Here is a 25,271-nt window from a genome sequence, read left to right on the forward strand (position 1 = left end):
ATGAAATTTATGAAGATAACTGCCTAAAGAAAACATGTTAATTTCCACAGTTGTTGATGATATGGGCCTGCATGTCGGGTAAAGGCACAGGGGAGATGGTCTTCAATAAATGCCAAAGTCCACATTGAAATTTTGGACGCTTTTCTTATTCCATCAGTTGAAAGGATGTTTGGTGATGATGACTTCATTTTTCAAGATGATAATGCATCTTGCCATAGGGCAAAGGACGTGAAAACTTTCCTTCAAGAAAACATATAATGTCAATGGCATGGCCTGCAAATAGTCCGGATCTCAATGCATTTGAAAATCTCTGGTGGAAATTGAAGAAAATGGTCAATGACAAGGTTCCAACCTGCAAAGCTGATCTGGCAACAGCAGTAAGAGACAGTTGAAGGCAGATTGATGAAGAATACTGTTTGTCATTAGTTAACTCCATGCCTCAGAGAGTTTAAACCATTATAAAAGCCAGAGGTGGTGCAACAAAGTAATAATGGTGCAGTGTTTTCTAATGATTCCATAATTTTTTCCTCAGATTTGAGTGATTCCATATTTTTTTCCTCTACTTGATCTAAAAAAAAAGCAATTGTGACTGACCACAACTATTATATTTGTTTCTTTTTTTATTGTTTCTTAATGCCAGAGGGTTGACAGTTTGAGAAATGATAGTTTTGTGGCATGTCTGTGATTTTTTTTTTTTCTACAAAATTAAACAATTGAAAGAACATCTTCCAAGAGTGGTGATTCCATAATTTTTGCCAGGGGTTGTAGAATGGACCATCACATAGTGGAAACGTGTATTGTGGTCGGATGACTTGCTTATGTTACAGGGAAAAAATATAACACACGTGTGGGATTTCAAAGCAAATTTAATGAACATAAACTGGTACATAAGCTACATTTTAAAACTTACACAAAGCTTCAAAGCTTTTGTTTGTGAAATAAAGAAAAAAACTCAATACAGAAAATAGTTCAGAATATTGTTCTGGCAGTATTTACAGTATGTACAGTATTGATAGACATTTTCCAATAATCCTTTCCTGTAAGGCACCAAATGCTAAGTGGCATGATCCTGTAGTTGGTAAAATATGCAAAACCAAACAAACGTAACACTAAGCACAATAAGCTGTGTGAACGTAACATAACTGCCTTATCAAGAGTTGATGATGATGTTGATGATGATGAAATATCTTTCCTCTGGACCTCAGTGTAAACTGGGTTACATAATATAATTAAAAACATTAATTATCTACCTGTCACCAGCAGATATCACCAGCTCTGATTGTTTTAATTAATCCAAGTGATGATACTTTCACAACGTATTGATTTCATAATTTCAAAGATATAAAAACAACTACATTTACATTTTCAGCATTTAGCAGACGCCTTTATCCAAAGCGACTTACTGACAAAGCTCAGTATACAGTCTGAGCAATTGAGGGTTAAGGGCCTTGCTCAAGGGCCCAACAGCAGCAACCTAGCAGTGGTGGGGCTTGAACCAGCAACCTTTGGATTACTAGTCCTGTGCCTTAACCACTAGGCTACGGCTTAACTAACTTAACTAATGCTGAGTTAAGTTAGTTATTTTGTTAATTATATAGTTTCTAGTGAAACAAGTAGATTTTAACACGCTGAACACATACAGTATGTATTTACACTGATCAACCATAACATTAAAACCACCTCCTTGTTTCTACACTCACTGTCCATGTTTTCAGCTCCACTTACCATATAGAAGCACTTTGTAGTTTTACAATTACTGACTGTAGTCCATCTGTTTCTCTGCATACTTTGTTAGCTCTCTTTCAGGCTGTTCTTCATTGGTCAGGACTCTCCCAGGACCACTACAGACTACTGACATGGTGGTGGTGTGTTAGTGTGTGTTGTGCTGGTAACACCTCACTGTCCCTGCTGGACTGAGAATAGTCCACCAACCATAAATATCCAGCCAACAGCGCCCCGTGGGCAGCGTCCTGTGACCACTGATGAAGATCTCACAGATGAAGCAACAAACTGCAGCAATAGATGAGCGATCTTCGACTTTACATCTACAGGGTGGACCAACTAAGCATGAGTGTCTAATAGAGTGGACAGTGAGTGGACACGGTATTTAAAAACTCATACCAGCACAACACACACTAACACACCACCACCATGTCAGTGTCACAGCAGTGCTGAGAATGATCCACCACCTAAATAACACCTGCTCTGTAGTGGTCCTGTGGGGGTCCTGACCATTGAAGAACAGAGTGAAAGCAGGCTAAAAAGGTATGTAGAGAAACAGATGGACAACAGTCAGTAATTGTAGAACTACAAAGTGCTCCTATATGGTAAGTGGAGCTGATAAAATGGACAGTGAGTGTAGAAACAAGGAGGTGTTTTTAATGTTATGGCTGATCGTTGTATAATGTCTGCTATATTTATTAAGCTTTGTCCTGTGTCCAGCGGCATACAGTCAAGCTGGAAAGTCTGCACACCCCTTTCACCTTCTCCACGTTTTATTACGTTACAGACTCATTCTATAATAGATTGAGTTCTCTTTTTTTGGCTCAAACATCAAACAGGGTTTAGAAAATATGCAAATCGTTTACTTAGGGGTTACATATCTGTACACACCCTTAGCCTAATACTTGGTTGACGCACCGTTGGCAGCAAGTACAGCCTCAAGACGTCTTGGGAAAGAAGCTACGAGTTTGGCACACTTGTTTCTGGACATTTTTGCTCATTCCTCTAGGCATATCCTTGCAAGCTCTGTCAGGTTGGATGAGGAGCGTCGGTACACAGCCATTTTCAGCTCCTTCCACAGATGTTCGACTGGATTTAGGTCTGGGCTCTGGCTGGGCCGCTCAAGGACAAGTTAAATTTTGGTTTCGTCAGACCAGAGAATCTTGTTTCTTATGGTTTGAGACTCCAATCGGGCTGTCATGTGCCTTTTACTAAGGCGTGACTTCCATCTGGCCACTCTACCATAAAGATGTGATTTGTGGAGTGCTGCCTGGATGGTTGATCTTCTGATAGGTTCTCTCATCTCCACAAGGATACGCTGGAGCTCTGTCAGAGTGACCCTCGGGTTCCTGCTCACCTCCCTGACCAAGGCCCGTCTTCCCAGATCGCTCGGTTTGGCCGGGCGGGCAAGTCTAGGAAGATTTTTGGTGGTTCCAAACTTCTTCCATTTACAAATGATGGTGGCTACTATGCTGCAGCAATTTTTCTGTACCCTTCTCCAGATCTATGCCTTGACACAATCCTGTTTTGAGGTCTGTAGATAATTGCTTTGACCCCATGGCTTGAAGTTTGCTTTGATATGCACTGTCAACTGTGGGACCTTATATAGGCAGGTGGCGATCCACAATCATGTCCAATCAATTGAATTTACCACAGGTGGACTCCAATTGAATTGTAGAAACATCTCAAGCAGGATCAGTGAAAAGGGTGGGCACACTGTGATGTAATAAAACGTTGGAAGGGGAAAGGGATGTGCAGACTTTCCGGCTTGGCTGTATTGGCCATTTCTGTGGTGTATGTGATGTGAAAATTTCGAAGTCATTTCTGTGATCAGCATCAAAAAGTCTATTTGGAACACTAAAAACTGTAAAGGAAACGAAAACCTTGTAAATCAGTGTAATTAATAAATTGTACTTCATTTGGATTGGAAAACAGAAACAAGCTGCAAACATTTTATTCTGCCTTGATTTACCTTAACGTTAAAAGATTTTACAACTGGGTGCCAGTTCTTGTCATCATTTCTATTAACAAAGAACTATAAACTATAAACACAATCTGACAAAATGTAAGAGAACCAACATGCATTTTCTTTTCTCTCACTGTCATCCAAATATATATTAAATACTGCTTGTTTTGTATCGACAATAAATGACAAACAGCAACTGATGAAGTGTAAACCAAGAGCTACTAACAAGTAGCATATACATCGATCAGCCACAACTTTAAAACCATTTCCTTGTGTCTACACTCACTGTTCATTGTATCAGCTCTTTGTATTTCTACAATTACTGACTGCCGTCCATCTGTTTCTCTGCATGCTTTGTTAGCCCCCTTTCATGCTTTTCTTCAATGGTCAGGACTCTCCCAGGACCACCACAGAGCAGGTATCATTTGGGTGGTGGATCATTCTCAGCCCTGCAGTGACACTGACATTGTGGTGGTGTGTTTGTGTGTGTTGTGCTGGTATGAGTGGATAAGACACAGCAGCGCTGATGGAGTTTTTAAACACCTCACTGTCACTGCTGGACTGAGAACAGTCCACCAGCCAAAGATATCCAGCCATCTGTGATTACTGATGAAGGTCTAAAAGATGACCTACTCAAACAGCAGCAATAGATGAGCGATCGTCTCTGACTTTACATCTACAAGGTGGATCAACTAGGTAGGAGTGTCTAATAGAGTGTGTAGTGAGTGGACACGGTATTTAAAAACTCCAGCAGCGCTGCTGTGTCTGATCCATTCATACCAGCACAACACACACTAACACAGCACCATGTCAGTGTCACTGCAGTGCTTAGAATGACCCACCACCTAAATAATACCTGCTCTGTGGTGGTCCTTTGGGGGTCATGCAAGGGGGCTAACAAAGCATGCAGAAAAACAGATGGACAACAATCAGTAATTGTAGAACTACAAAGTGCTTCTATATGGTAAGTGGAGCTGATAAAATGGACAGTGAGTGTAGAAACAAGGAGGTGGTTTTAATGTTATGGCTGATCAGAACATGGAAACTGTAAACACTGCATCCTTAATGTCTCCAACACCAGGGATACTTGCATGAATTTAAGTCAATATGAAATCGAATCTGAATCGAATTAAAGGCATTTTAAGATAATAAACTCAGAACTAAAAGCTTGCATTGAGAAAGTAAAGTGCATATCACACCTTCTGTATAAACAAAGAGTAGTTGTACTTTTAAAGTGCAACTTTAAGTAAACAATGAAGAACGGCGTGCCACCACAAAGAAAGAAATATCCCCAAAATGCTAGCTTGTTAAATTACGACCAGGACACACGGTGTCACTGATCCGAAGCACCACTCTTGTACAGCACCTAGTGCTTTTGTTTTTTTGCCTGTGCTCATCTCTACGACCGGGTTGAACCATGCAGGTTTCAGCTGCATAACTGTGTTGTAGGACTGACGACCAGATCAGTGTAAATGACCAAATGTACACTGTAATGAAAGGGAAACAGATTAAGTTGAATCAGTTCATCTGAACACAAGTTGTTGTAGAGATACGTTTCATCACTCACCCAAGTGACTTCTTCAGTCTGAGCTGATGGTGAATACCCCAACCTTATATGCAGTTGATTTGCATTACGACCAATCATCGCCCATTGCGTAACAATGAAACCGGTGATCAGGTCCATATGCAAATTACAATGACCGATGAAATCTCATATTAAGAAGGCCCTGGGTGACGGCCGCTCAGATGGCGCAGTGGTAAAAACATACACTGGAACCAGAGCTGGGATCTCGAATACATCGTATCGAATCTCAGCTCTGCGGCCACATGAACAACGATTGGCCTGTTGTTCAGATATGGGTGGGATTAAGACGGATAGGGTCTCGCTCATAACTAATGCAATTACGACCTCTGCTGGCTGATCGATGGCGCCTGCACAGAGATGAGAAAAGAGTGCTGTCAGGGTGTGTCTCTCCGTACACAGTGCTGAGCTGCACTCGTCAAAAGTGTAGGTGATAAGATGCATACAGCTTGCTGCCCGCGTGTCGGAGGGGGCGTGAATTAGCTTCGTTCTCCTCAATCAGAGTGGGGATCAACATTGGAGGCCCTGGGTGAATGTGGTTATCCCAACTGGGCATTCATAAAAGCTGGAAAAATGCCCAAGCACTGCTCTAGTGGATCAAAGGGAGAAGAAACCAGTGGTGATTCCGTATGTGGCGGGAATAGTAGAACAATTGAGACGCATATTCTCCAAACACCGCAATTCAGTTGCTTTCAAACCCAAAAATATGCTACACCAGAAATTAGTTCACCCTAAGGACCAAGTCCCTCGACACAAACAGAATAACGTAGTGTTGCCGGGAATTGTACCACTGGCGAAACGGATGGCCCAACATAGAAGATCAACCCCTTCTGGCCAGAACTCTGCGGTTTACACTCACCTGCAAGCCAGTGGCTACTAATTTAATGATGAAGATGTGCAGATCCTTGACAAGGAGGAACGCTGGTTTGAACGAGGAGTCAAAGAGGCCGTCTATGTGAAGAGGGAACGACCATCTCTTAACCGAGGAGGGGCTGAGAGTACATCTCTTACCATCTTACAACGCCGTGATTGGAGCTATACCCCAATCATACGTATGTGAAGGGCACACATGACCATTGTAATTAATGGTCATTGTGATTTGCATATGGACCTGATCACCGGTTTCATTGTTATGCAAATTGCCTGCATATAAGGTTGGGGTATTCAGCACCAGCTCAGACTGAAGAAATCACTTGCATGAGTGCACGAAACGTATCTCTACAACAAACCTGTATCCAGATGGACTGATTCAACTTTGTGGATTAAAGAAAGCTATTGATTAGCTGAATTCAAAGACGAGACGATCAGTCATGCAGAGACGTGTGATCTCAAAAAGGTTATAAGGAAAGAAGTATTCGCCCAATCATGATGTCCTTTCATTTTTGCGTATTTGTCACACTAAATGGTCTTAGATCTTCAAACACAATGCAATATCAGACAAAAAAACAAGAAAACCAATCAAGGAAAAGGTTATACATGTATATTTCCTATGTGGAACCAATAATTGCACCAATAATTGAACTGGTTGTGCCAACCTTGCTGGTTAAACATTGCTTGATAGGTTTTAAGGCCACAGCATCCTAAAGGGGTTTAAGTCATAAACCTCAATTTTGTGCTTTGGATGGTTATTTTGTTGCCCAACTCCATTGACCAGACGTTCAGAACCAACTACGTTCATTGGAATATTTTGGTTCTAATAACTGTTCCACTTCTTGAAGTCACCCAGACCTGGAAGGCAGCATCCACCAGGTTTGACTGCTGGTATGATGTTCTTGTTGTAAAATGCTGCATTAGCTTTGTAATGTGTATTTTATTGTCAAGGTGTTACTGGCAAAGTAGAGGTGTTGAGACAAGCAACTCCCTCATGGATGCCACTTTAACCCTTCTTTAGTTCTTCTACTGATGGGATGATAAGCACTGTCAGAGTCAGAGCTTAGGGTAAAGGAGAGCTGAGAGGCATAAGGGCTTTGCTCAAGGGCCCAACAATGGCTGTACAGCAGAGCTTAGATTCTAACCCCCTTGCAATTGACAGCCCAAAGCTCTACCCACTAGGCTACCCTTGTCCAAAGTGATAGCGTTTAGCAGACACTTTTATCTAAAGCAACTACCCATTATGACCAAACATGATGTAAGCAATTTACAAGGGCCTTCCTTAAGGGCCAAACAGTAGGAACGTGAACCAGCAACGATCTGATCACTTTTCCAGTAGCTTAACCACTAAGCTACACATATGAGGTGAGCAAGATCTGCAGTTCTTCTGACAGGTAAAATGAATAACACTGATTAGCTCTTCATCACGGCACCTGTTAGTGGGTGGAATATATTAGGCAGCAAGTGAACATTTTTTCCTCAAAGTTGGTGTGTTAGAAACAGGAAAAACAGTTTGACGGGCCAAATTGCGATGGCTAGACGACTGGGTCAGAGTATCTCCAAAACTGCAGCTCTTGTGGGTTGTGGGGTGCGTTGCTTACCTGGTGAACACATGGCACCAGGATGCACTATGGGAAGAAGGCGACCATGGGAGGCAGTGTGATGCTTTGGGCAATGTTCTGCTGGGAAACCTTGGGTCCTGCCATCCATGTGGATGGCAGGTTACTTTGACACGTACCACCTACCCAAGCATCGTTGCAGACCATGTACACCCTTTCATGGAAACGCTATTCCCTGATGGCTGTGGCCTCTTTTAGCAGGATGCTGCACCCTGCCAGGTTCAGTAATGGTTTGAAGAGCACAACAACGAGTTTGAGGTGTTGACTAAACCTCGGAATTCCCCAGATCTCAATCTAATCGAGCATCTGTTGGATATGCTGGACAAACAAGTCAGATTCATGGAGGCCCCACCTCACAACTTACAGGAGTTAAAGGATCTGCTGCTAACATCTTGGTGCCTGATACCACAGCACACCTTCAGGGGTCTAGTGGAATCCATGCCTCGACGGGTCAGGGCTGTTTTGGCAGCAAAAGGAGGACCAAGACAATATTAGGAAGGTGGTTATAATGTTATGCCTCAGTGTGGCAAATACACAAACATAAAAGAAACCAGTGGCACATAACGAACAGAAAAACTGTTAGTCGTCTCTGAAATTTCAAAATCTGGTCTACAAATTATTGATGATTTTTTACACCATTTGCATTGCAGCAATTTAGGCGTCATGTGTGAGTACAAACCTTTCTGTATTTGAAAGATTCTGCTGGTGTGGTGTTCTTGCTTGTGTAGAATCTGCCAGGCTGTGTTCACAATGACATTTTCTGCATCGTCGAAAACCTACTGGTGGAGCATAGGTGGCGCTGTGGTCTAATATGGTAGTCCGGTACCAAGAAGATCTCAAGCTCACAATCTTGAGCTCAGTTTGAATCTCAATTGGCTGTGTCTGAAGGATGAGAGGTTGAATGGGGTTTCTTCTTACTGCGGTATGGCTCTCTGTGAGAATCCACCGCTGGCTGGTGTAAAAGAATCATACTTTATCATACCGTATACATAAATGAGAATACATTGCAAGCAGCTGTGTCCCAATCCACGACAGAACTAAGTATCAAATATTTATGGGTTTTTAGACAGATGCCAAGAACGTTATTGTGAACGCAGCCTAACAAGCTTAATTTGATTAGCCAGTGTCACATCGTAAAAACACATCGGACTCCACTGGGTATGAATAGCGTACACCAGAAATGACTTTTTGTGTGTTGTGTGAAACATGTGAGACAGGAAGGCAGGTGTAGGCGGCGGTATTGCGTCTGAATTCACTATCCCGTGGCCGTCTGATTTCCGATGACTCTTAAGATCTCCCGATTGATCCCGGGATCCTGTGTGTTAATGCTCGTGTCGCCCACCTGTCCGTCCTCATAACTATGAACAAAACAAGACGTTGTTAGTAGAGATTGTTGGACTTTTTTTTTATTAAGCAACATTTATTTATTTATTTTATTATTTGCACAGTTCTTTTAATGGTTTGAATCGAGGTCTTCAATTACTAAAGTAATTAATTTTTTACCCACAGGAGACATGTTTGATTAGTCTCCCTAAATTGGTGACAAAAAATGACTGCTTTTATAGGACGTGTGTGTGTGTCTTTAAAAGAGGTGTATAGTGGGAGATGCTCTGTTCACAATATTGCTATAAGTAATTCAGGAGTCGATTTGTATGAAGCAAAGCTTGTGCCAGAGACTCGTGACTCGCATAAAATGACTTGTGGACAACAAAAGTCAGCAACATTAGTTACGTGTGACAATTAAATATATATACAGTGTATCACAAAAGTGAGTACACCCCTCACATTTCTGCAAATATTTCATTATATCTTTTCATGGGACAACACTATAGACATGAAACTTGGATATAACTTAGAGTAGTCAGTGTACAGCTTGTATAGCAGTGTAGATTTACTGTCTTCTGAAAATAACTCAACACACAGCCATTAATGTCTAAATAGCTGGCAACATAAGTGAGTACACCCCACAGTGAACATGTCCAAATTGTGCCCAAATGTGTCGTTGTCCCTCCCTGGTGTCATGTGTCAAGGTCCCAGGTGTGAATGGGGAGCAGGGCTGTTAAATTTGGTGTTTTGGGTACAATTCTCTCATACTGGCCACTGGATATTCAACATGGCACCTCATGGCAAAGAACGCTCTGAGGATGTGAGAAATAGAATTGTTGCTCTCCACAACGATGGCCTGGGCTATAAGAAGATTGCTAACACCCTGAAACTGAGCTACAGCATGGTGGCCAAGGTCATACAGCGGTTTTCCAGGACAGGTTCCACCCGGAACAGGCTTCGCCAGGGTCGACCAAAGAAGTTGAGTCCACGTGTTCGGCGTCATATCCAGAGGTTGGCTTTAAAAAATAGACACATGAGTGCTGCCAGCATTGCTGCAGAGGTTGAAGACGTGGGAGGTCAGCCTGTCAGTGCTCAGACCATACGCCGCACACTGCATCAACTCGGTCTGCATGGTCGTCATCCCAGAAGGAAGCTGACGCACAAGAAAGCCCGCAAACAGTTTGCTGAAAACAAGCAGTCCAAGAACATGGATTACTGGAATGCCCTGTGGTCTGACGAGACCAAGATAAACTTGTTTGGCTCAGATGGTGTCCAGCATGTGTGGCGGCGCCCTGGTGAGAAGTACCAAGACAACTGTATCTTGCCTACAGTCAAGCATGGTGGTGGTAGCATCATGGTCTTGGGCTGCATGAGTGTTGCTGGCACTGAGGAGCTGCAGTTCATTGAGGGAAACATGAATTCCAACATGTACTGTGACATTCTGAAACAGAGCATGATCCCCTCCCTTCCAAAACTGGGCCTCATGGCAGTTTTCCAACAGGATAACGACCCCAAACACAACCTCCAAGATGACAACTGCCTTGCTGAGGAAGCTGAAGGTAAAGGTGATGGACTAAACCCAATTGAGCACCTGTGGCGCATCCTTAAGTGGAAGGTGGAGGAGTTCAAGGTGTCTAACATCCACCAGCTCCGTGATGTCATCATGGAGGAGTGGAAGAGGATTCCAGTAGCAACCTGTGCAGCTCTGGTGAACTCCATGCCCAGGAGGGTTAAGGCAGTGCTGGATAATAATGGTGGTCACACAAAATATTGACACTTTGGGCACAATTTGGACATGTTCACTGTGGGGTGTACTCACTTATGTTGCCAGCCATTTAGACATTAATGGCTGTGTGTTGAGTTATTTTCAGAAGACAGTAAATCTACACTGCTATACAAGTTGTACACTGACTACTCTAAGTTATATCCAAGTTTCATGTCTATAGTGTTGTCCCATGAAAAGATATAATGAAATATTTGCAGAAATGTGAGGGGTGTACTCACTTTTGTGATACACTGTATATACAGTGTATCACAAAAGTGAGTACACCCCTCACATTTCTGCAAATATTTTATTATATCTTTTCATGGGACAACACTATAGAAATAAAACTTAGAGTAGGATATAACTTAGAGTAGTCAGTGTACAACTTGTATAGCAGTGTAGATTTACTGTCTTCTGAAAATAACTCAACACACAGCCATTAATGTCTAAATGGCTGGCAACATAAGTGAGTACACCCCACAGTGAACATGTCCAAATTGTGCCCAAAGTGTCGATATTTTGTGTGACCACCATTATTATCCAGCACTGCCTTAACCCTCCTGGGCATGGAATTCACCAGAGCTGCACAGGTTGCTACTGGAATCCTCTTCCACTCCTCCATGATGACATCACGGAGCTGGTGGATGTTAGACACCTTGAACTCCTCCACCTTCCACTTGAGGATGCGCCACAGGTGCTCAATTGGGTTTAGTCCATCACCTTTACCTTCAGCTTCCTCAGCAAGGCAGTTGTCATCTTGGAGGTTGTGTTTGGGGTCGTTATCCTGTTGGAAAACTGCAGTTTTCGAAGGGAGGGGATCATGCTCTGTTTCAGAATGTCACAGTACATGTTGGAATTCATGTTTCCCTCAATGAACTGCAGCTCCCCAGTGCCAGCAACACTCATGCAGCCCAAGACCATGATGCTACCACCACCAGGCTTGACTGTAGGCAAGATACAGTTGTCTTGGTACTTCTCACCAGGGCGCCGCCACACATGCTGGACACCATCTGAGCCAAACAAGTTTATCTTGGTCTCGTCAGACCACAGGGCATTCCAGTAATCCATGTTCTTGGACTGCTTGTCTTCAGCAAACTGTTTGCGGGCTTTCTTGTGCGTCAGCTTCCTTCTGGGATGACGACCATGCAGACCGAGTTGATGCAGTGTGCGGCGTATGGTCTGAGCACTGACAGGCTGACCTCCCACGTCTTCAACCTCTGCAGCAATGCTGGCAGCACTCATGTGTCTATTTTTTAAAGCCAACCTCTGGATATGACGCCGAACACGTGGACTCAGCCTCTTTGGTCGACCCTGGCGAAGCCTGTTCCGAGTGGAACCTGTCCTGGAAAACCGCTGTATGACCTTGGCCACCATGCTGTAGCTCAGTTTCAGGGTGTTAGCAATCTTCTTATAGCCCAGGCCATCTTTGTGGAGAGCAACAATTCTATTTCTCACATCCTCAGAGAGTTCTTTGCCATGAGGTGCCATGTTGAATATCCAGTGGCCAGTATGAGAGAATTGTACCCAAAACACCAAATTTAACAGCCCTGCTCCCCATTTACACCTGGGACCTTGACACATGACACCAGGGAGGGACAACGACACATTTGGGCACAATTTGGACATGTTCACTGTGGGGTGTACTCACTTATGTTGCCAGCTATTTAGACATTAATGGCTGTGTGTTGAGTTATTTTCAGAAGACAAGTAGTAAATCTACACTGCTATACAAGCTGTACACTGACTACTCTAAGTTATATCCAAGTTTTATTTCTATAGTGTTGTCCCATGAAAAGATATAATGAAATATTTGCAGAAATGTGAGGCGTGTACTCACTTTTGTGATACACTGTATGTACATACTGTATATATATATATATGATCCGACATTATTCCGATCGTGTCATTTTCTGCTCTCTAATAACGCTCCGGCCGTCTTAACCCACAACGCACACAATGGGTAAATGTTACAGCCAGCTTCCGGTGTAGTGATGAAGCCTCGCTCCCTACTTAAAATGGTGGAATACCCTACGTAGTGCACTTCACAGTAACAAATAATGGGAATGGAACACTCCTACAGAATTGGCACTAACGATTGTAAGAACTGCTTTCTGAACCAATCAGACCTTCTGAGTGTAATTTTTAGTAAGAAATGCTGTTATTTGCATTATTCAGTTTTTGCGCTTGATTGGCTTTCTAACGAGTTCCTGTTTTACTTCACAACCAGGAAAAGTTTGGAGGTTTTTAATTATAAGCACATTTACAAAATAATGGATTATATTCCTAATGGGACCACACACAGTTATAAATTTAAGAGCATCTGAAAGAACATAATACTGCTCAGGTAAGCAGTATTATGGATTTTTTTGCTGTGTTTGGGATTTTGGCCACTGTGCCGTGATTTGCAATGAAAACAAAACCTAGGAAAGTAAAGGCACGAAGTAAAACAGCAAAATACAGTCACTAATCTGTTGTTGTTTTTTATCGGAACTTACATATTATTTGTTTATTTTTATGCTACATTTCCAATATATGTTTTGTGTATATTATATTGACTCGTTACTTGACTCGAACTCTGACATCTCTGGCTTGTGCACGTTCTGAGTTTCTCTCCTCAGTCAGCTCTCCATTTTTACTGTTATTAATGAATGCTGCGGTTTCAAATAAACACCAGCTAATATGAAACACCTTGTGTGCTTTGCTTTCCTTATTTAAACTTATTAAACTATTTACTACCACAGAGCGACAGCCAAGTCAGCCCAGTTCTGTCCACAGAAGGGTTGAAAACCCCTGGTTTAAATGACCAGCTAAAATAACAGGTGTCCATATTTTACATCAATGCTAAATTGTAATAAATTACAATAATAATAATAATAAAAACAGTGAACATAAAAAACTACACGGCACTTCGGTGGCACAGCGGGATATTCCTCTAGCACACCAGCGCTGGGATTCTAAACTCCCAGAGCTCTGCTTCTGGTCGGCTGGGCACAACTGGCAGGGCCTATAGCAGACAAACTAGTCTATAGCAGGCCATTAGTCTGCTGGGTGGGAAAATACCGGACTAATAAGTGGGTGGGGTCATTGACACTCTGTAAGGACCCTAGTGGAAGTGGAGGAACGCTGAGATCAGCTCGTGACTCTACATGTGTGAGACTGGCCACATGTGAGGATCCACCGATCAGCATGGGTGAATAAGAGGGGGTCTGTGGATTGCGCACCGGCTCAGTTCCAAGCCCGGCTACATACAAGGTTAAACTTTTTAACCATAATTCCAAAAGGTCATCAGCAAAATAACCCCATACTAACAGTAAAGCATGGTGGTGGCAGCATCACGCTTTAGTTCTGTTTTTCTTTAGCTGCAACTGAGGTTTTAATCAAGGTGGAGAGAATTATGAACAGCTTATATCAGAGAGACTTCTTTAGCACTAACTTACACAAAAAAGAATCGCGTGCAGACATGATCGGTGTTTGGAACCACCCAGATGTCGCCGTGCTTGTGAAGCTCCGCTGAAGTAATAACTGGGAAAGTGAAATCATAAATTTAAAACACAGGCTAATTAAAAAAAAAATAGCATTAACACAGTCTGTAAATGTATCATTCTATACCTTCACATAAGGCTATACATTTCAGATTGCGACTCTGCAGAAACTGGGGCTGCTGACCCTTCTTTTGTGACTGGAAGAAAGAAACATACAACCCCAAATCAAAAAAAGTTGAGACAGTATTACACTTACTTTGACTTTCATTTCATTGCAGACAGGATGAACCTCCATTCCTGCATTACAGGCCTGCAACACATTCCAAAAAAAGTTGGGACGGGGGCAATTTAGGGCCAGTAATGAGGTGAAAAAACTTTATAATGATGCGATTTTAAACAGGTGATTGTAATCATGGTTTGGTACAAAAGCAGCATCCAGGAAAGGCTGAGACTCTGATGAGCAAAGATGATCAGAGGATCTCCAGGGAGGGAAGGGATTTGCATATTTCTCCCTCTACAGTGCATAATATCATTAAATGATTCAAGGAATCGGGAGAAATTTCAGTGTGTAAAGGACAAGTGCGCAAGCTTAAGCTGAACGCCCGTGATCTTCCATCCCTCAGACGGCACTGTATCAAGAACCGCCACTCAACAATAGCTGATATAACCACATGGGTGAGGGATTACTTTGGCAAACCTTTGTCAAGCTCTACAATACAGAGTTACATGCACAAATGTTACTTAAAACTTTACTGTGCAAAAAAGAAGCCTCATGTTAACCATGTCCAGAAGCGGCGTCAACTTCTCTGGGTATGAAGGCATCTAGGATGGACTATCACACAGTGGAAACGTGTATTGTGGTCAGATGAATCAGCATTCCAGGTCTTTTTTGGAAAAAATGGACGCTGTGTGCTCCAGACCAAAGACGAAAAGGACCATCCAGACTGTTATCAGCAACAAGTCCAAAAGCCAGGGTCTGTCATGGTATGGGGTTGTGTCGGTGCCCTTTGGCAAAGGTCATTTACACTTCTGTGATGGCAGCATTAATGCAGAAAAGTACATTGAGATCTTGGAGCAACATGTGCTGCCTTCAAGACGTCGTCTTTTCCAGGGACGTCCATGCATTTTTCAACAAGACGATGCAAAACCACATGCTGCACACATTACAAAGGCATGGCTGTGGAGGAAGAGGGTATGGGTACTGGACTGGCCTGCCTGAAGTCCTGACCTGAAAATGCGACAACGACGACCCCGTACTGTTGCGCATCTTAAGATGTGTTTGCAGGACGAATGGGACAAAATAAAAGCTGAAACACTAAATCACTTGGTATCGCCAGTGCCAAAACGTCTTTTAAGGGTGGTGAAAAGGAATGGCAACATTACAAAGTGGTCTTAATTTTTTTTTTTTTATGTGTTGCAGGCCTGAAATGCAGGAATGGAGGCTTATTAATAAATGAAAAATATCTATCCTATCTGCAATTAAATAAAAGTCAAAGTAAATGTAAGAAACTCTATTTTACTTTGTTGTATGGTGTGTTTTACCTGCAGATGAATATTGGTCTTGTTTGTAGCAGTCTCATCCTTGGATGCAACTTTCTGCTGCTTTTTGTTCATCCCTTAAAGGAACCAATACGCAAATGTGTCATAATTTTTATTACATTTTACTAACAATAAGATCACAAAATTATAAAAACATTATCGATGCACACCAACATGTAAAACGAACAAACCTGAGTAACCGAAGGAAATGCTTGACAATGGGCTGAGATAGATTCCGCTCCCATAGATGGCACCATGGAGCTACAGACAAACAGAAATCAGATGACCATTAACATTTAAATGCAGATCAAAAGAAACCAATTAGTCTTCCACTGCTGGGGACCATGATCATGTCTGAGAAGGGTATATTCGCCTGACACATGCTACCTCCGAAGCACACAGTCCACCGTCCCCTTCTAATTCGCCCATACTTTGGTGGATTTGCATGCGGTCCTCCACTTCTGTACAGGCACCTCGAGGTACTAACCAGGGTCCTCATACAGCGTCGAAGACCCCACACCCTTTTCAGTCCGTTTTTTCCCACCCAGCTGACTTTAGTAGATTGTAGACACTGCTGATTGTGCCCGCTAGGGGGCACCCAGCTGACCGGTAGCAGAGCTGAGATTCATACTAAGGGAGTTCAGAATCTCAGCGCTGGTGCACTAGCGGAATACCCCACTGCGCCACCTGGGCACCCACACCCCTAATTTAATGCCAGCTTTTTGTGACCTATAATCTCACTCACTTTCTTAACCGCCTGTCCAGTTAGGGTCGTTGGGGCCTGGAGCCTATCCCAGCTTTTCAATGTGTGCAAGGCACACAGTAACACCCTGGATGGGGCGGTTTTCCACAAAGAGCTACAAATCATCAAAGGGATCTCATAGTTTAAATGTATCAGTCAATGTAAGGGTACAAAATCATTTCCAAAGCATTATTTATACCATGGAATTCAGTTTAGACCAGTGTTTCCCAACCGTTTTGACCGACGGCACATATTTCACATTAGAAAAATCACAAGGCACACCACAAAAAAAAAAAGTCACAAAAAGTATTGTTGTACTGCCCTCTAGTGGAAGAGAATGTAATTGTTCTGCCTGTCACTACACGCCGCTCGCTTAGAGCAGCCTTTCTGAACCGGGGTGCCGTCCAAAATATTCTAAAAGTGATAAGTCGTTCGCGAACGATCCGATTCTATTGAACGGCTCTTTAAAATGAACAAAAGGAACCGAGTCGCGCCTCTGGAAGCCCCTATATATGTATATCTTTTTATTTCTGCGCAATTCTTATCGACTGTAATCCACCCATTCCGCTTCCATCAGTGAAGGGAATTAATCAGTCATAATAAGAGCTGTTTATTGTCGAAATTCAAATCCGAAAACGGAAAGCGAGCGAGACACACACACACACACACACACAAAAACTCAAAAGAAGCTTTATTGGCATGACAAATAAGGACATTCGTATTGCCAAAGCAAGTTAGAGAGAAATAATAAAAATAACAGTAAGAAAGAACAAATATATACAAAACAGTTACATGTGCAAAAATATAAAATAGAATAAAATAATAATAAAAACAGTGCAAAATATTAACAATAAAAATTATAATATTTACATTAATGAGGTAGTAATAACGATCAGTTAATGTGCGCACACACACACACAAAGAGAGAGAGACTGATCGTTATTACTACCTCATTACTGTAAATATTATAATTTTGTTATTATTTTGCACTGTTTTTATTAATATAATATTTTTCTGCACCTGTAACTGTTTTAGTAAGTAAGTAATTTGTTTATAAAACACATTTACATCCAAAGTGCTGTTTTGTATATATTTGTTCTTTCTTACTGTTATTTTTATTATTTCTCTCTAACTTGCTTTGGCAATATGAATGTCCTTATTTGTCATGCAAATAAAGCTTCTTTTGAGTTTGAGTTGAGAGAGCCGTAACCGAGCTACAGAGAGAACATGCAGAAAAGAAGCAGTGCTCCTAGTATAATGACAAATAATTGAGAAATAAACTATAAACTTGTTTAATTATGGTAAATCTGATTCGTTCATTGAGCGAACTGAGCTTTTCGAGCGTAACTTGCATCAAGAACAAGTACAGGGGGCGACTGAGGGCTCTGGACCAGGAGCTCCGTGTCTGATTCTCATCCATCCCTGCCAGAATAGGGCGATTGTGTGCATCATCCCAGGCTCAGGTTTCCCATTAAAAGTAAGTCACGTTTACCCCTCCCTCCCTAAATGATACCTTATGGTGTGTGTCCATGTGTGTTAGCAGTCCGAGGGATGCAGAGTGTAAGTTTTTTAATACATTTTAGACTGGGGTGACTTGAGATTTTGCATACTTTTAAAGGGTGCCGTGACTGAAAAAAGGTTGAGAAACACTGGCTTAGAGTACCAAATTAGATAATCTTCCACGGCACACCTGATGATTTCTCACGGCACACTTATGTGCCACGGCACAGTGGTTGGGAAACACTGGTTTAGACCATCATCAACAAGTGATAGTACAAAGAACTGGACGTATCTCCAAAACTGATGAAAAGACAAGAAGGAAACTGGTCCAGGAGGCTGCCAGGAAGCCTACAGCAACATTAAAGGAGCTGCAGGAATTGCTGACTAGCACTGGTTGTGCCTGGGCTGTCTACATCAAAATAAAGTCTGCCAAAAGCATGTGAAAAAAATGCCTTATGGTCTGTCAATTTTGGTCTTTCAACGACCCAAAGCATACCCCCACAACAACAAAAGAATGGCCTCACCAGATAAAGATCAAAGTTTTGGAGTCTGGACCTGAATCCAATTGAGAGCCTTGCTGATGCATTTTTCTACATGGCGGCCCCCAATCTACAATGACTAATAAAGGACTAGGCTAGACTAATGGATGCATCTTGGGATTTTTATAGGACAGGTTGACGGTTTGATAGATCAATTTTTTTTATCCCTTAATTAAGTTTTACATGTTTTTACCTGAAGTTTTGTGTTGGAAGCCACAATCAAGCCGTTCCTCAGAATGGAGTGCCAGTTCTCTATGTGTGAGCCGCTGTAAAAGAACAACTAAATCAGTAATTCACAGACCCCTTGTGATATTTCATATGTATATTATGGACCCATCGGAGTTATTATTTCAGATATAGAGCAACAGTTTTGGGTGAGCCAAGACTCACTGATGCTGGAGGCCAGCAAAGACTATCAAGTCTGGTACCCAACAGATGGACTGTTTAGAAGGAATTAGAGGGAATGTGACATAACACATTGCATGAAACCATTCTGTGTTAGAGGCTGCATAGTTCCAGGCCAGTCAAAGTGCCCATGTTAGACATCTGCCCACCACTGAACGTGGCTACAACAGAAACATCATGCGAGCATCAGAGCTGGACCCTGGAGCAAAGGAAGAAGGTCTTCTGGTTCACTGAATTCGGGTTTTTGATAGCTCATGTGGATGGTTGGGCATGTGTGTGCTACTGGGAAAGCCAGAGTTGTGAAATTTATGGACACCATCATACACAAGGTATACTTCATCATGGCTTCTTCTTCTCTGATAAATGTGCACCTTCTCAGCAGTTTAATTCACCATACCCATACTACAATGCACAAATTGTTCAGGAATTGTTTGGAAACATGATCAGGAGATTACAGTGTTGCCTCGGCCCCAAAACTCCCCAGATCTCAATCTATCTGAGTTGAATCATGTTGTAACCCAGATTTAGGTCATGCAGACTAGCAACAAGTTATAGTTATGTAGGGGTTGAATAGTGACCAGGCAGTATTAAGAAAATAATAAGAGTCAGATGGAAGTGTGTTTAGATGAATGGATAGACAGATGGATGGATGGATGGATGGATGGCTATATAGATGGCTATATAGATGGATGGATGGATGGCTAGATATATAAATAGATTGATGGATGGATGGTTAGATATATAGATATATGGATGGATGGATGGCTAGATAGATAGATGGATGGATGGATGGATAGATATATAAATAGATGGATGGATGGATGGCTAGATAGATAGATGGATGGATGGATGGATGGATGGATGGAAGGATGGATGGATGGATGGATGGGTAGATGGCTATATAGATGGATGGATGGCTAGATAGATAGATGGATGGATGAATGGATGGATGGGTAGATGGCTATATAGATGGATGGATGGCTAGATAGATAGATGGATGGATGGATGGATGGATGGATGGATGGCTAGATATATAGATAGATGGATAGATGGATGGATGGCTAGATAGATGGATGGATGGATGGATGGCTAGACATATAAATAGATAGATGGATGGATGGATGGCTAGACATATAAATGGATGGATGGATGGCTAGATATACAGTATATTGCGATATAAAAAAAATGCAGGAATTTTCACTACATTATTAATAATATTAATAATGCATGTATCTTATGACAAGCTACATCTTTGTACTCGGTTGAAACTGAGCATTAAATAGATGGATGGATGGCTAGACATATAAATAGATGGATGGATGGCTAGATATATAAATAGATGAATGGATGGATGGCTAGATAGATGGATGGATGGCTAGACATATAAATAGATGGATAGCTAGACATATAAATAGATGGATGGATGGATGGATGGCTAGATAGATGGATGGATGGCTAGACATAAATAGATGGATGGATGGATAGCTAGATAGATGGATGGATGGCTAGACATATAAATAGATGGATAGATGGATGGCTAGACATATAAATAGATGGATGGATGGATGGCTAGATAGATGGATGGATGGATGGCTAGACATATAAATAGATGGATGGATGGATGGCTAGACATATAAATAGATGGATGGATGGATGGATGGATGGATGGATGGATGGATGGATGGATGGATGGATGGATGGATGGATGGATGGATGGATGGATGGATGGATAGATAGATAGATAGATAGATAGATAGATAGATAGATAGATAGATAGATAGATAGATAAGTAATTATTACCAGTAATTATGAACAATAGCCATTATGTAAGAGCTGAAACTTACTGGAAAGCAAAGGTACTCCCAAAGAGGTTTTTGGCAGCTCTGAAGTTGGATTCTTTGGCTGGCGGGCTGCTTAGTAAGAGGAACTGGTGTGGGGTGTGCATAAATTTTAGTTGCTGTTGGGATAGAAAGAGTATGCTGTGTCAATTCCAATGAACTAGTTGCCAACAATAAGATTTACAATGAAAAAAATGACAAGTAGTAATCTGATGCACAATTTGCAACATGGCTGCAGTTATTGTGTTAATGATAAGACTACCATAAGATGGCAGGTGAACATGATAATGCTATTCCATTGCTTTACCATTACAAACAACCTAAACATAAAATGTAAACATTTCTGTTTTCTACAGAAAGGTAAATCACACAGATCTGTTAATCTTCCAGTGTTAAACTGTTGTCCATATTAATATCAGTAAAGAAATGAAAGAAACTTACTCTGGTTACTGGTAGCTTCACGATGTGAGACCTATTACTGGATATGACCCTGTAAACAACAAATTGGTTTTCTTTTCACAATGGTTACAGATCATTTTAGCAGTGATTGTAATATACGATAAAAACGCATACATAGGAGAGACAGGTACTGCTGGTGAGCTGAAAGGTTGTGTATGGTGTTTGTGACAGCAGATCGGCTCTGAATCGCCAATAGCCAATTAGTCCTCCATGTGCGCAGTCCACCAACCCTTTCTTATTCAGCCATATTTCAGTGGATTCTCGTGTTAGGCCAGTCTTGCGCATGAAGAGTCACAAGCTGATTTCAGCATTTTTATACTTCTGTAAAGGCGCCTTTGAGCTACTAACCAGGGTCCTTAGACAGCGTCCCCCTTTTTGGCTGGGCTTGTCATATAAACATGTAGTTCTCATGTCTGCACTATACCTCTTCTATCCACTTTCTCTGTTGTGGGCTTGTCCTACATAGATTAAATATATGCACAATGGATTGTTTTTTTCCTATCTTGCAGGTGTGTGGGTTATGGGTGCAGGATCGACCATGCAGATAAGGTTCCTACCATTGCAAAAGCGGGTGAGCAAGGGGGTCAACTCTGTCCATTTGCTTTTTTATTTCCAGATATGAAGCCTGTTTGGAAGAAATGAAACACATAAACTATTTCCAGAACTTTCTTTTGCAATTTTTTGCATTTTCCATGATGTCCCAACTTTTTCTGATTTGGGCTTGTACATTAAATACAAAAAGTAATGGTGATGCATTTTTAACGATACCTGGGTCATTTCTCTTATAGACGTGAGGCTATCCAGAGCTCTCATTACTCGATCATAGTCCTTTTTCTATAAGCAAGCATAACATGAAGATAAAGAGATATACAATTGCCATACAACAATGCTACTTTACCATATTAAATGCTGAATATACCCGTGGGTTGAAGGCCAGTGATTGATGATCGCTGGGATCCACTACGGAGGGATATGGCTCAAAAATGACGACTTTTCTGGGGGATTCCAGAGCAGAGCGACACATAGAGACCAGCAAGTCGACGACCTGCAGGGCGTATTCAGAAACGATTCATAAGGTATCGTGTTCGATGCTCGTGTTTAATGTGACGTTTGTGTTCAATCGAGTGTACCTGGGCACCCGTGGCAATCTCATCGGCAGCTTCGTTCATCACCCCTAGTGTTTGGAAGGCAAAGACACATAACTCTCTTTCACACACTGTGGGCTGCAAAAACACACAAAGTCAACATTTAATTCAGAAGCAAAGGTAGAATTGCGTTCAACGGTATTTACAGTCAAGACTTAAGGAGAAGAATGATTCCATAAAGTCATTTAATGTCTACTAGATACCCTACTTGATGCCCACTTCAAGTTTATTTAAAAAATAGTGCTCAGGTGCTACAAAGATCTAATACGCTAGGCCACTGAGACTTGACTTGACTTGACATATCCAATTACCCGATGGTTCTCTAATGTTGCAGCCCTCCACAAATGACCAATGAGGTACGAGTGCAGTACAGACTGCATCTTTGCAGTCGGTTCCTATTGAGATCTGTCCTGCATGGAGAGTTACGCACTGATCTCCATTATTCCCCGTCTCATAGTGTAGGCGCCATTGACCAGCCAGCAGAGGCCGCAATCGCAGATGTTTTGAGAAAACCCTGTTCAGCTGTTGTCCCGCCCCTTACAGACAACAGACACAGAGCCAATCGTGGCTGTGTAAGCGCCCAGCCAGCTGATAGCAGAGCCGATATCTCAGCACTGGTAGGCTAGCGTATTTTACCCCTGCGTCACCTGAGCGCCTGAAATGAAACTGGAGGTGTCCCTTTTTGTTTACAAAAAAAGATCTGTAAACTGTAAACCAATCAAAAAATCACGATGAAAACATCTAGAAAGAGATGCTAAGCTAAAGAAAAGCTAAACGTCTGCAAAGGTAAGAAAGTTAGTACTGCTGTCACTCTCCCCTAGGAAGGCCGTTCAAAACTGTCGTGCAAAAATCACACCAAGAGCACTGTGAAAAAGCGCCAAGAGCCAAAGGTAAAAGGAAGATACATGTATAAATCTCTAGTGCCGCCTCAGCCCATTGGTTTGAATCACCTAAGGCTAACTGCTTAGTAAGCAAAAATTGTGGTGATGTAATCGCCGCAATCACCGTAAAGTAGTGTGTCTAAATAATCTGCCTTATAAGATCGATGTCTTATTAGAATCCTCTCTACTTAGGCAGCTACCCAGGTAGGCAGTAGGCAGCAAGGCAGCTCACTAAGTTTTCAGACAGACCCGTTGTCACATGATTAGACTGATTAGTGAACATTTGGATGTGTAGCATTTTGATATACACGTACTCTGAGCATTGGTCCATTTTGGAACACGTGGGGTTCGTCGCAGACCACACAGAACTCGTTCAGAACCAGGATCCTCTGCTCTGCGTACTCCATCGTCTGCAATTATAAAGTGCTGATTATTATAAATCTGATTATTATTAATGTTAGATCGTTCTGTTGAAATGTGTATGGTGGCTGTTCACCTGGACGAGAAAGCCGTGGTCTCTGGCTGGTATCGACTTGGCTCCATTGTTTGGCTAGTAAAAATGGAACAAAAACAACATAATTAGATAATAAGATACTATCGCAACACAGAGTCAGGATTCAAACCCACAGCTCTACTCACTAGGCTATCACTGTCCCTAATCATGACATGACCTTTAGCTGTTTTTGTTCAGTAGCTGATTAGAGAGTCAGGCACTGATCTCCATTATCCCCTGTCTCCGTGCTGGCGGCATCAATCAGCCTTCAGAGATTGCAATTGCCACAGTTATGTTGAATCTCTATGGCGTGCTTTACCATTGCAATACCCTATCACCCTAAATATATAATAACAAAGGTTTGGATATTTTGCCTCATGCTCCAGTATATTAACTTTATTTAGGTCCGTATTCTGGTCAGCGAAGGGCGCTTGGAAGGCGCAGTGGTAAAGTACGCTAACCCACTATCACTGATGGTCTGTAACGCGTTACTTAGTAACGCAGGGGCGGAGCCAGGGGGTGGCCAGTGGTTGCCATGGCCACCATAAAGTAATCTTCGGCCACCCCTCTGGCCCCCCCACCACCGCTTTGCCGGCAATTTTTTTGCGGAAGCATTTCTGCACGCAGGAGCAGCGCACCTCAGACCCAAAACAGTGCAGTAATACACTCAACATAAATGTCAACCACCGACACAATTACAGAAGTAGTACTATTTAGTAGTATTCGTGGCGCGCTACGAGTAAAAGCGCCAGCTGGCTCTGCGCATTCCAGTGTTGCCAGATTGGGCGATTATCCGCCAAATTGGGCGGATTTTGTTGGAAAACAATTTAATAGCAGGTAAATAACACTTCTATTTAAAAGAAAATCTTCCGTTTTAAGAAGCTCCAGCATTGTAGAAGGCTATTAAAAGTAAAGTCAATTTTCAATGCTGATTTAGCGTAATAGTGTTGGTCAGTCTGTATCATATTCTTGAAAGAAAATTAAAATTTGTTTTCCATGCATTCACACTAGCATGTTCTGGAATTCAATTGAGTCTCATCAGTACACACAAGTTGGCAGCCAAATGATAAAGTATTGCAAAGGAATATCTTTGAAATATTCCGCATTATATAACTAATAAAGTAACTTGTAATCTAACTTAGTTACTTTTAAAATCAAGTAATCCATAAAGTAACTAAGTTACTTTTTAAAGGAGTAATCAGTAATCAGTAATCAGATTACTTTTTCAAGGTAACTATGCCATCACTGCCCACTATCAGCCTGGAGCATCCAAAAGACTTGATTTGGCACAGTTTTATCTGGGCTTGGGACCGGCACTGAAAGTGCAATGAAAAGTGCCCTCCACCTCCCCCCCAGACATAGCCAATCATGTCTGTGTAGACGCCTGACTGAGCGATA

The 25,271-nt window shown here is 42.0% G+C and overlaps 1 protein-coding gene across 1 annotated transcript in view; it reads right to left on the bottom strand.

Moving 5' to 3' along the window:
• Window positions 1-8,272: 8,272 nt before the first annotated feature.
• Window positions 8,273-25,271, bottom strand: part of parp8 (poly (ADP-ribose) polymerase family, member 8) — a 72,577-nt gene continuing 55,578 nt past the window's right edge. The window contains exons 13-26 of the mRNA XM_063017628.1: window positions 23,877-23,930; window positions 23,695-23,790; window positions 22,485-22,577; window positions 22,274-22,399; window positions 22,123-22,188; window positions 21,912-21,979; window positions 21,337-21,385; window positions 20,902-21,014; window positions 18,846-18,918; window positions 16,063-16,132; window positions 15,875-15,948; window positions 14,460-14,529; window positions 14,288-14,372; window positions 8,273-9,117 (exon numbers count right to left, since the gene is read on the bottom strand). Of these exons, the coding sequence (XP_062873698.1) occupies window positions 9,015-9,117; window positions 14,288-14,372; window positions 14,460-14,529; window positions 15,875-15,948; window positions 16,063-16,132; window positions 18,846-18,918; window positions 20,902-21,014; window positions 21,337-21,385; window positions 21,912-21,979; window positions 22,123-22,188; window positions 22,274-22,399; window positions 22,485-22,577; window positions 23,695-23,790; window positions 23,877-23,930 (1,140 nt within the window). The 3' untranslated portion in view covers window positions 8,273-9,014. The remainder of the gene's footprint in view (window positions 9,118-14,287; window positions 14,373-14,459; window positions 14,530-15,874; window positions 15,949-16,062; window positions 16,133-18,845; window positions 18,919-20,901; window positions 21,015-21,336; window positions 21,386-21,911; window positions 21,980-22,122; window positions 22,189-22,273; window positions 22,400-22,484; window positions 22,578-23,694; window positions 23,791-23,876; window positions 23,931-25,271) is intronic.

This window comes from Trichomycterus rosablanca, chromosome 21 (assembly GCF_030014385.1).
Source record: "Trichomycterus rosablanca isolate fTriRos1 chromosome 21, fTriRos1.hap1, whole genome shotgun sequence".
Classification (NCBI taxonomy): Eukaryota; Metazoa; Chordata; class Actinopteri; order Siluriformes; family Trichomycteridae; genus Trichomycterus; species Trichomycterus rosablanca.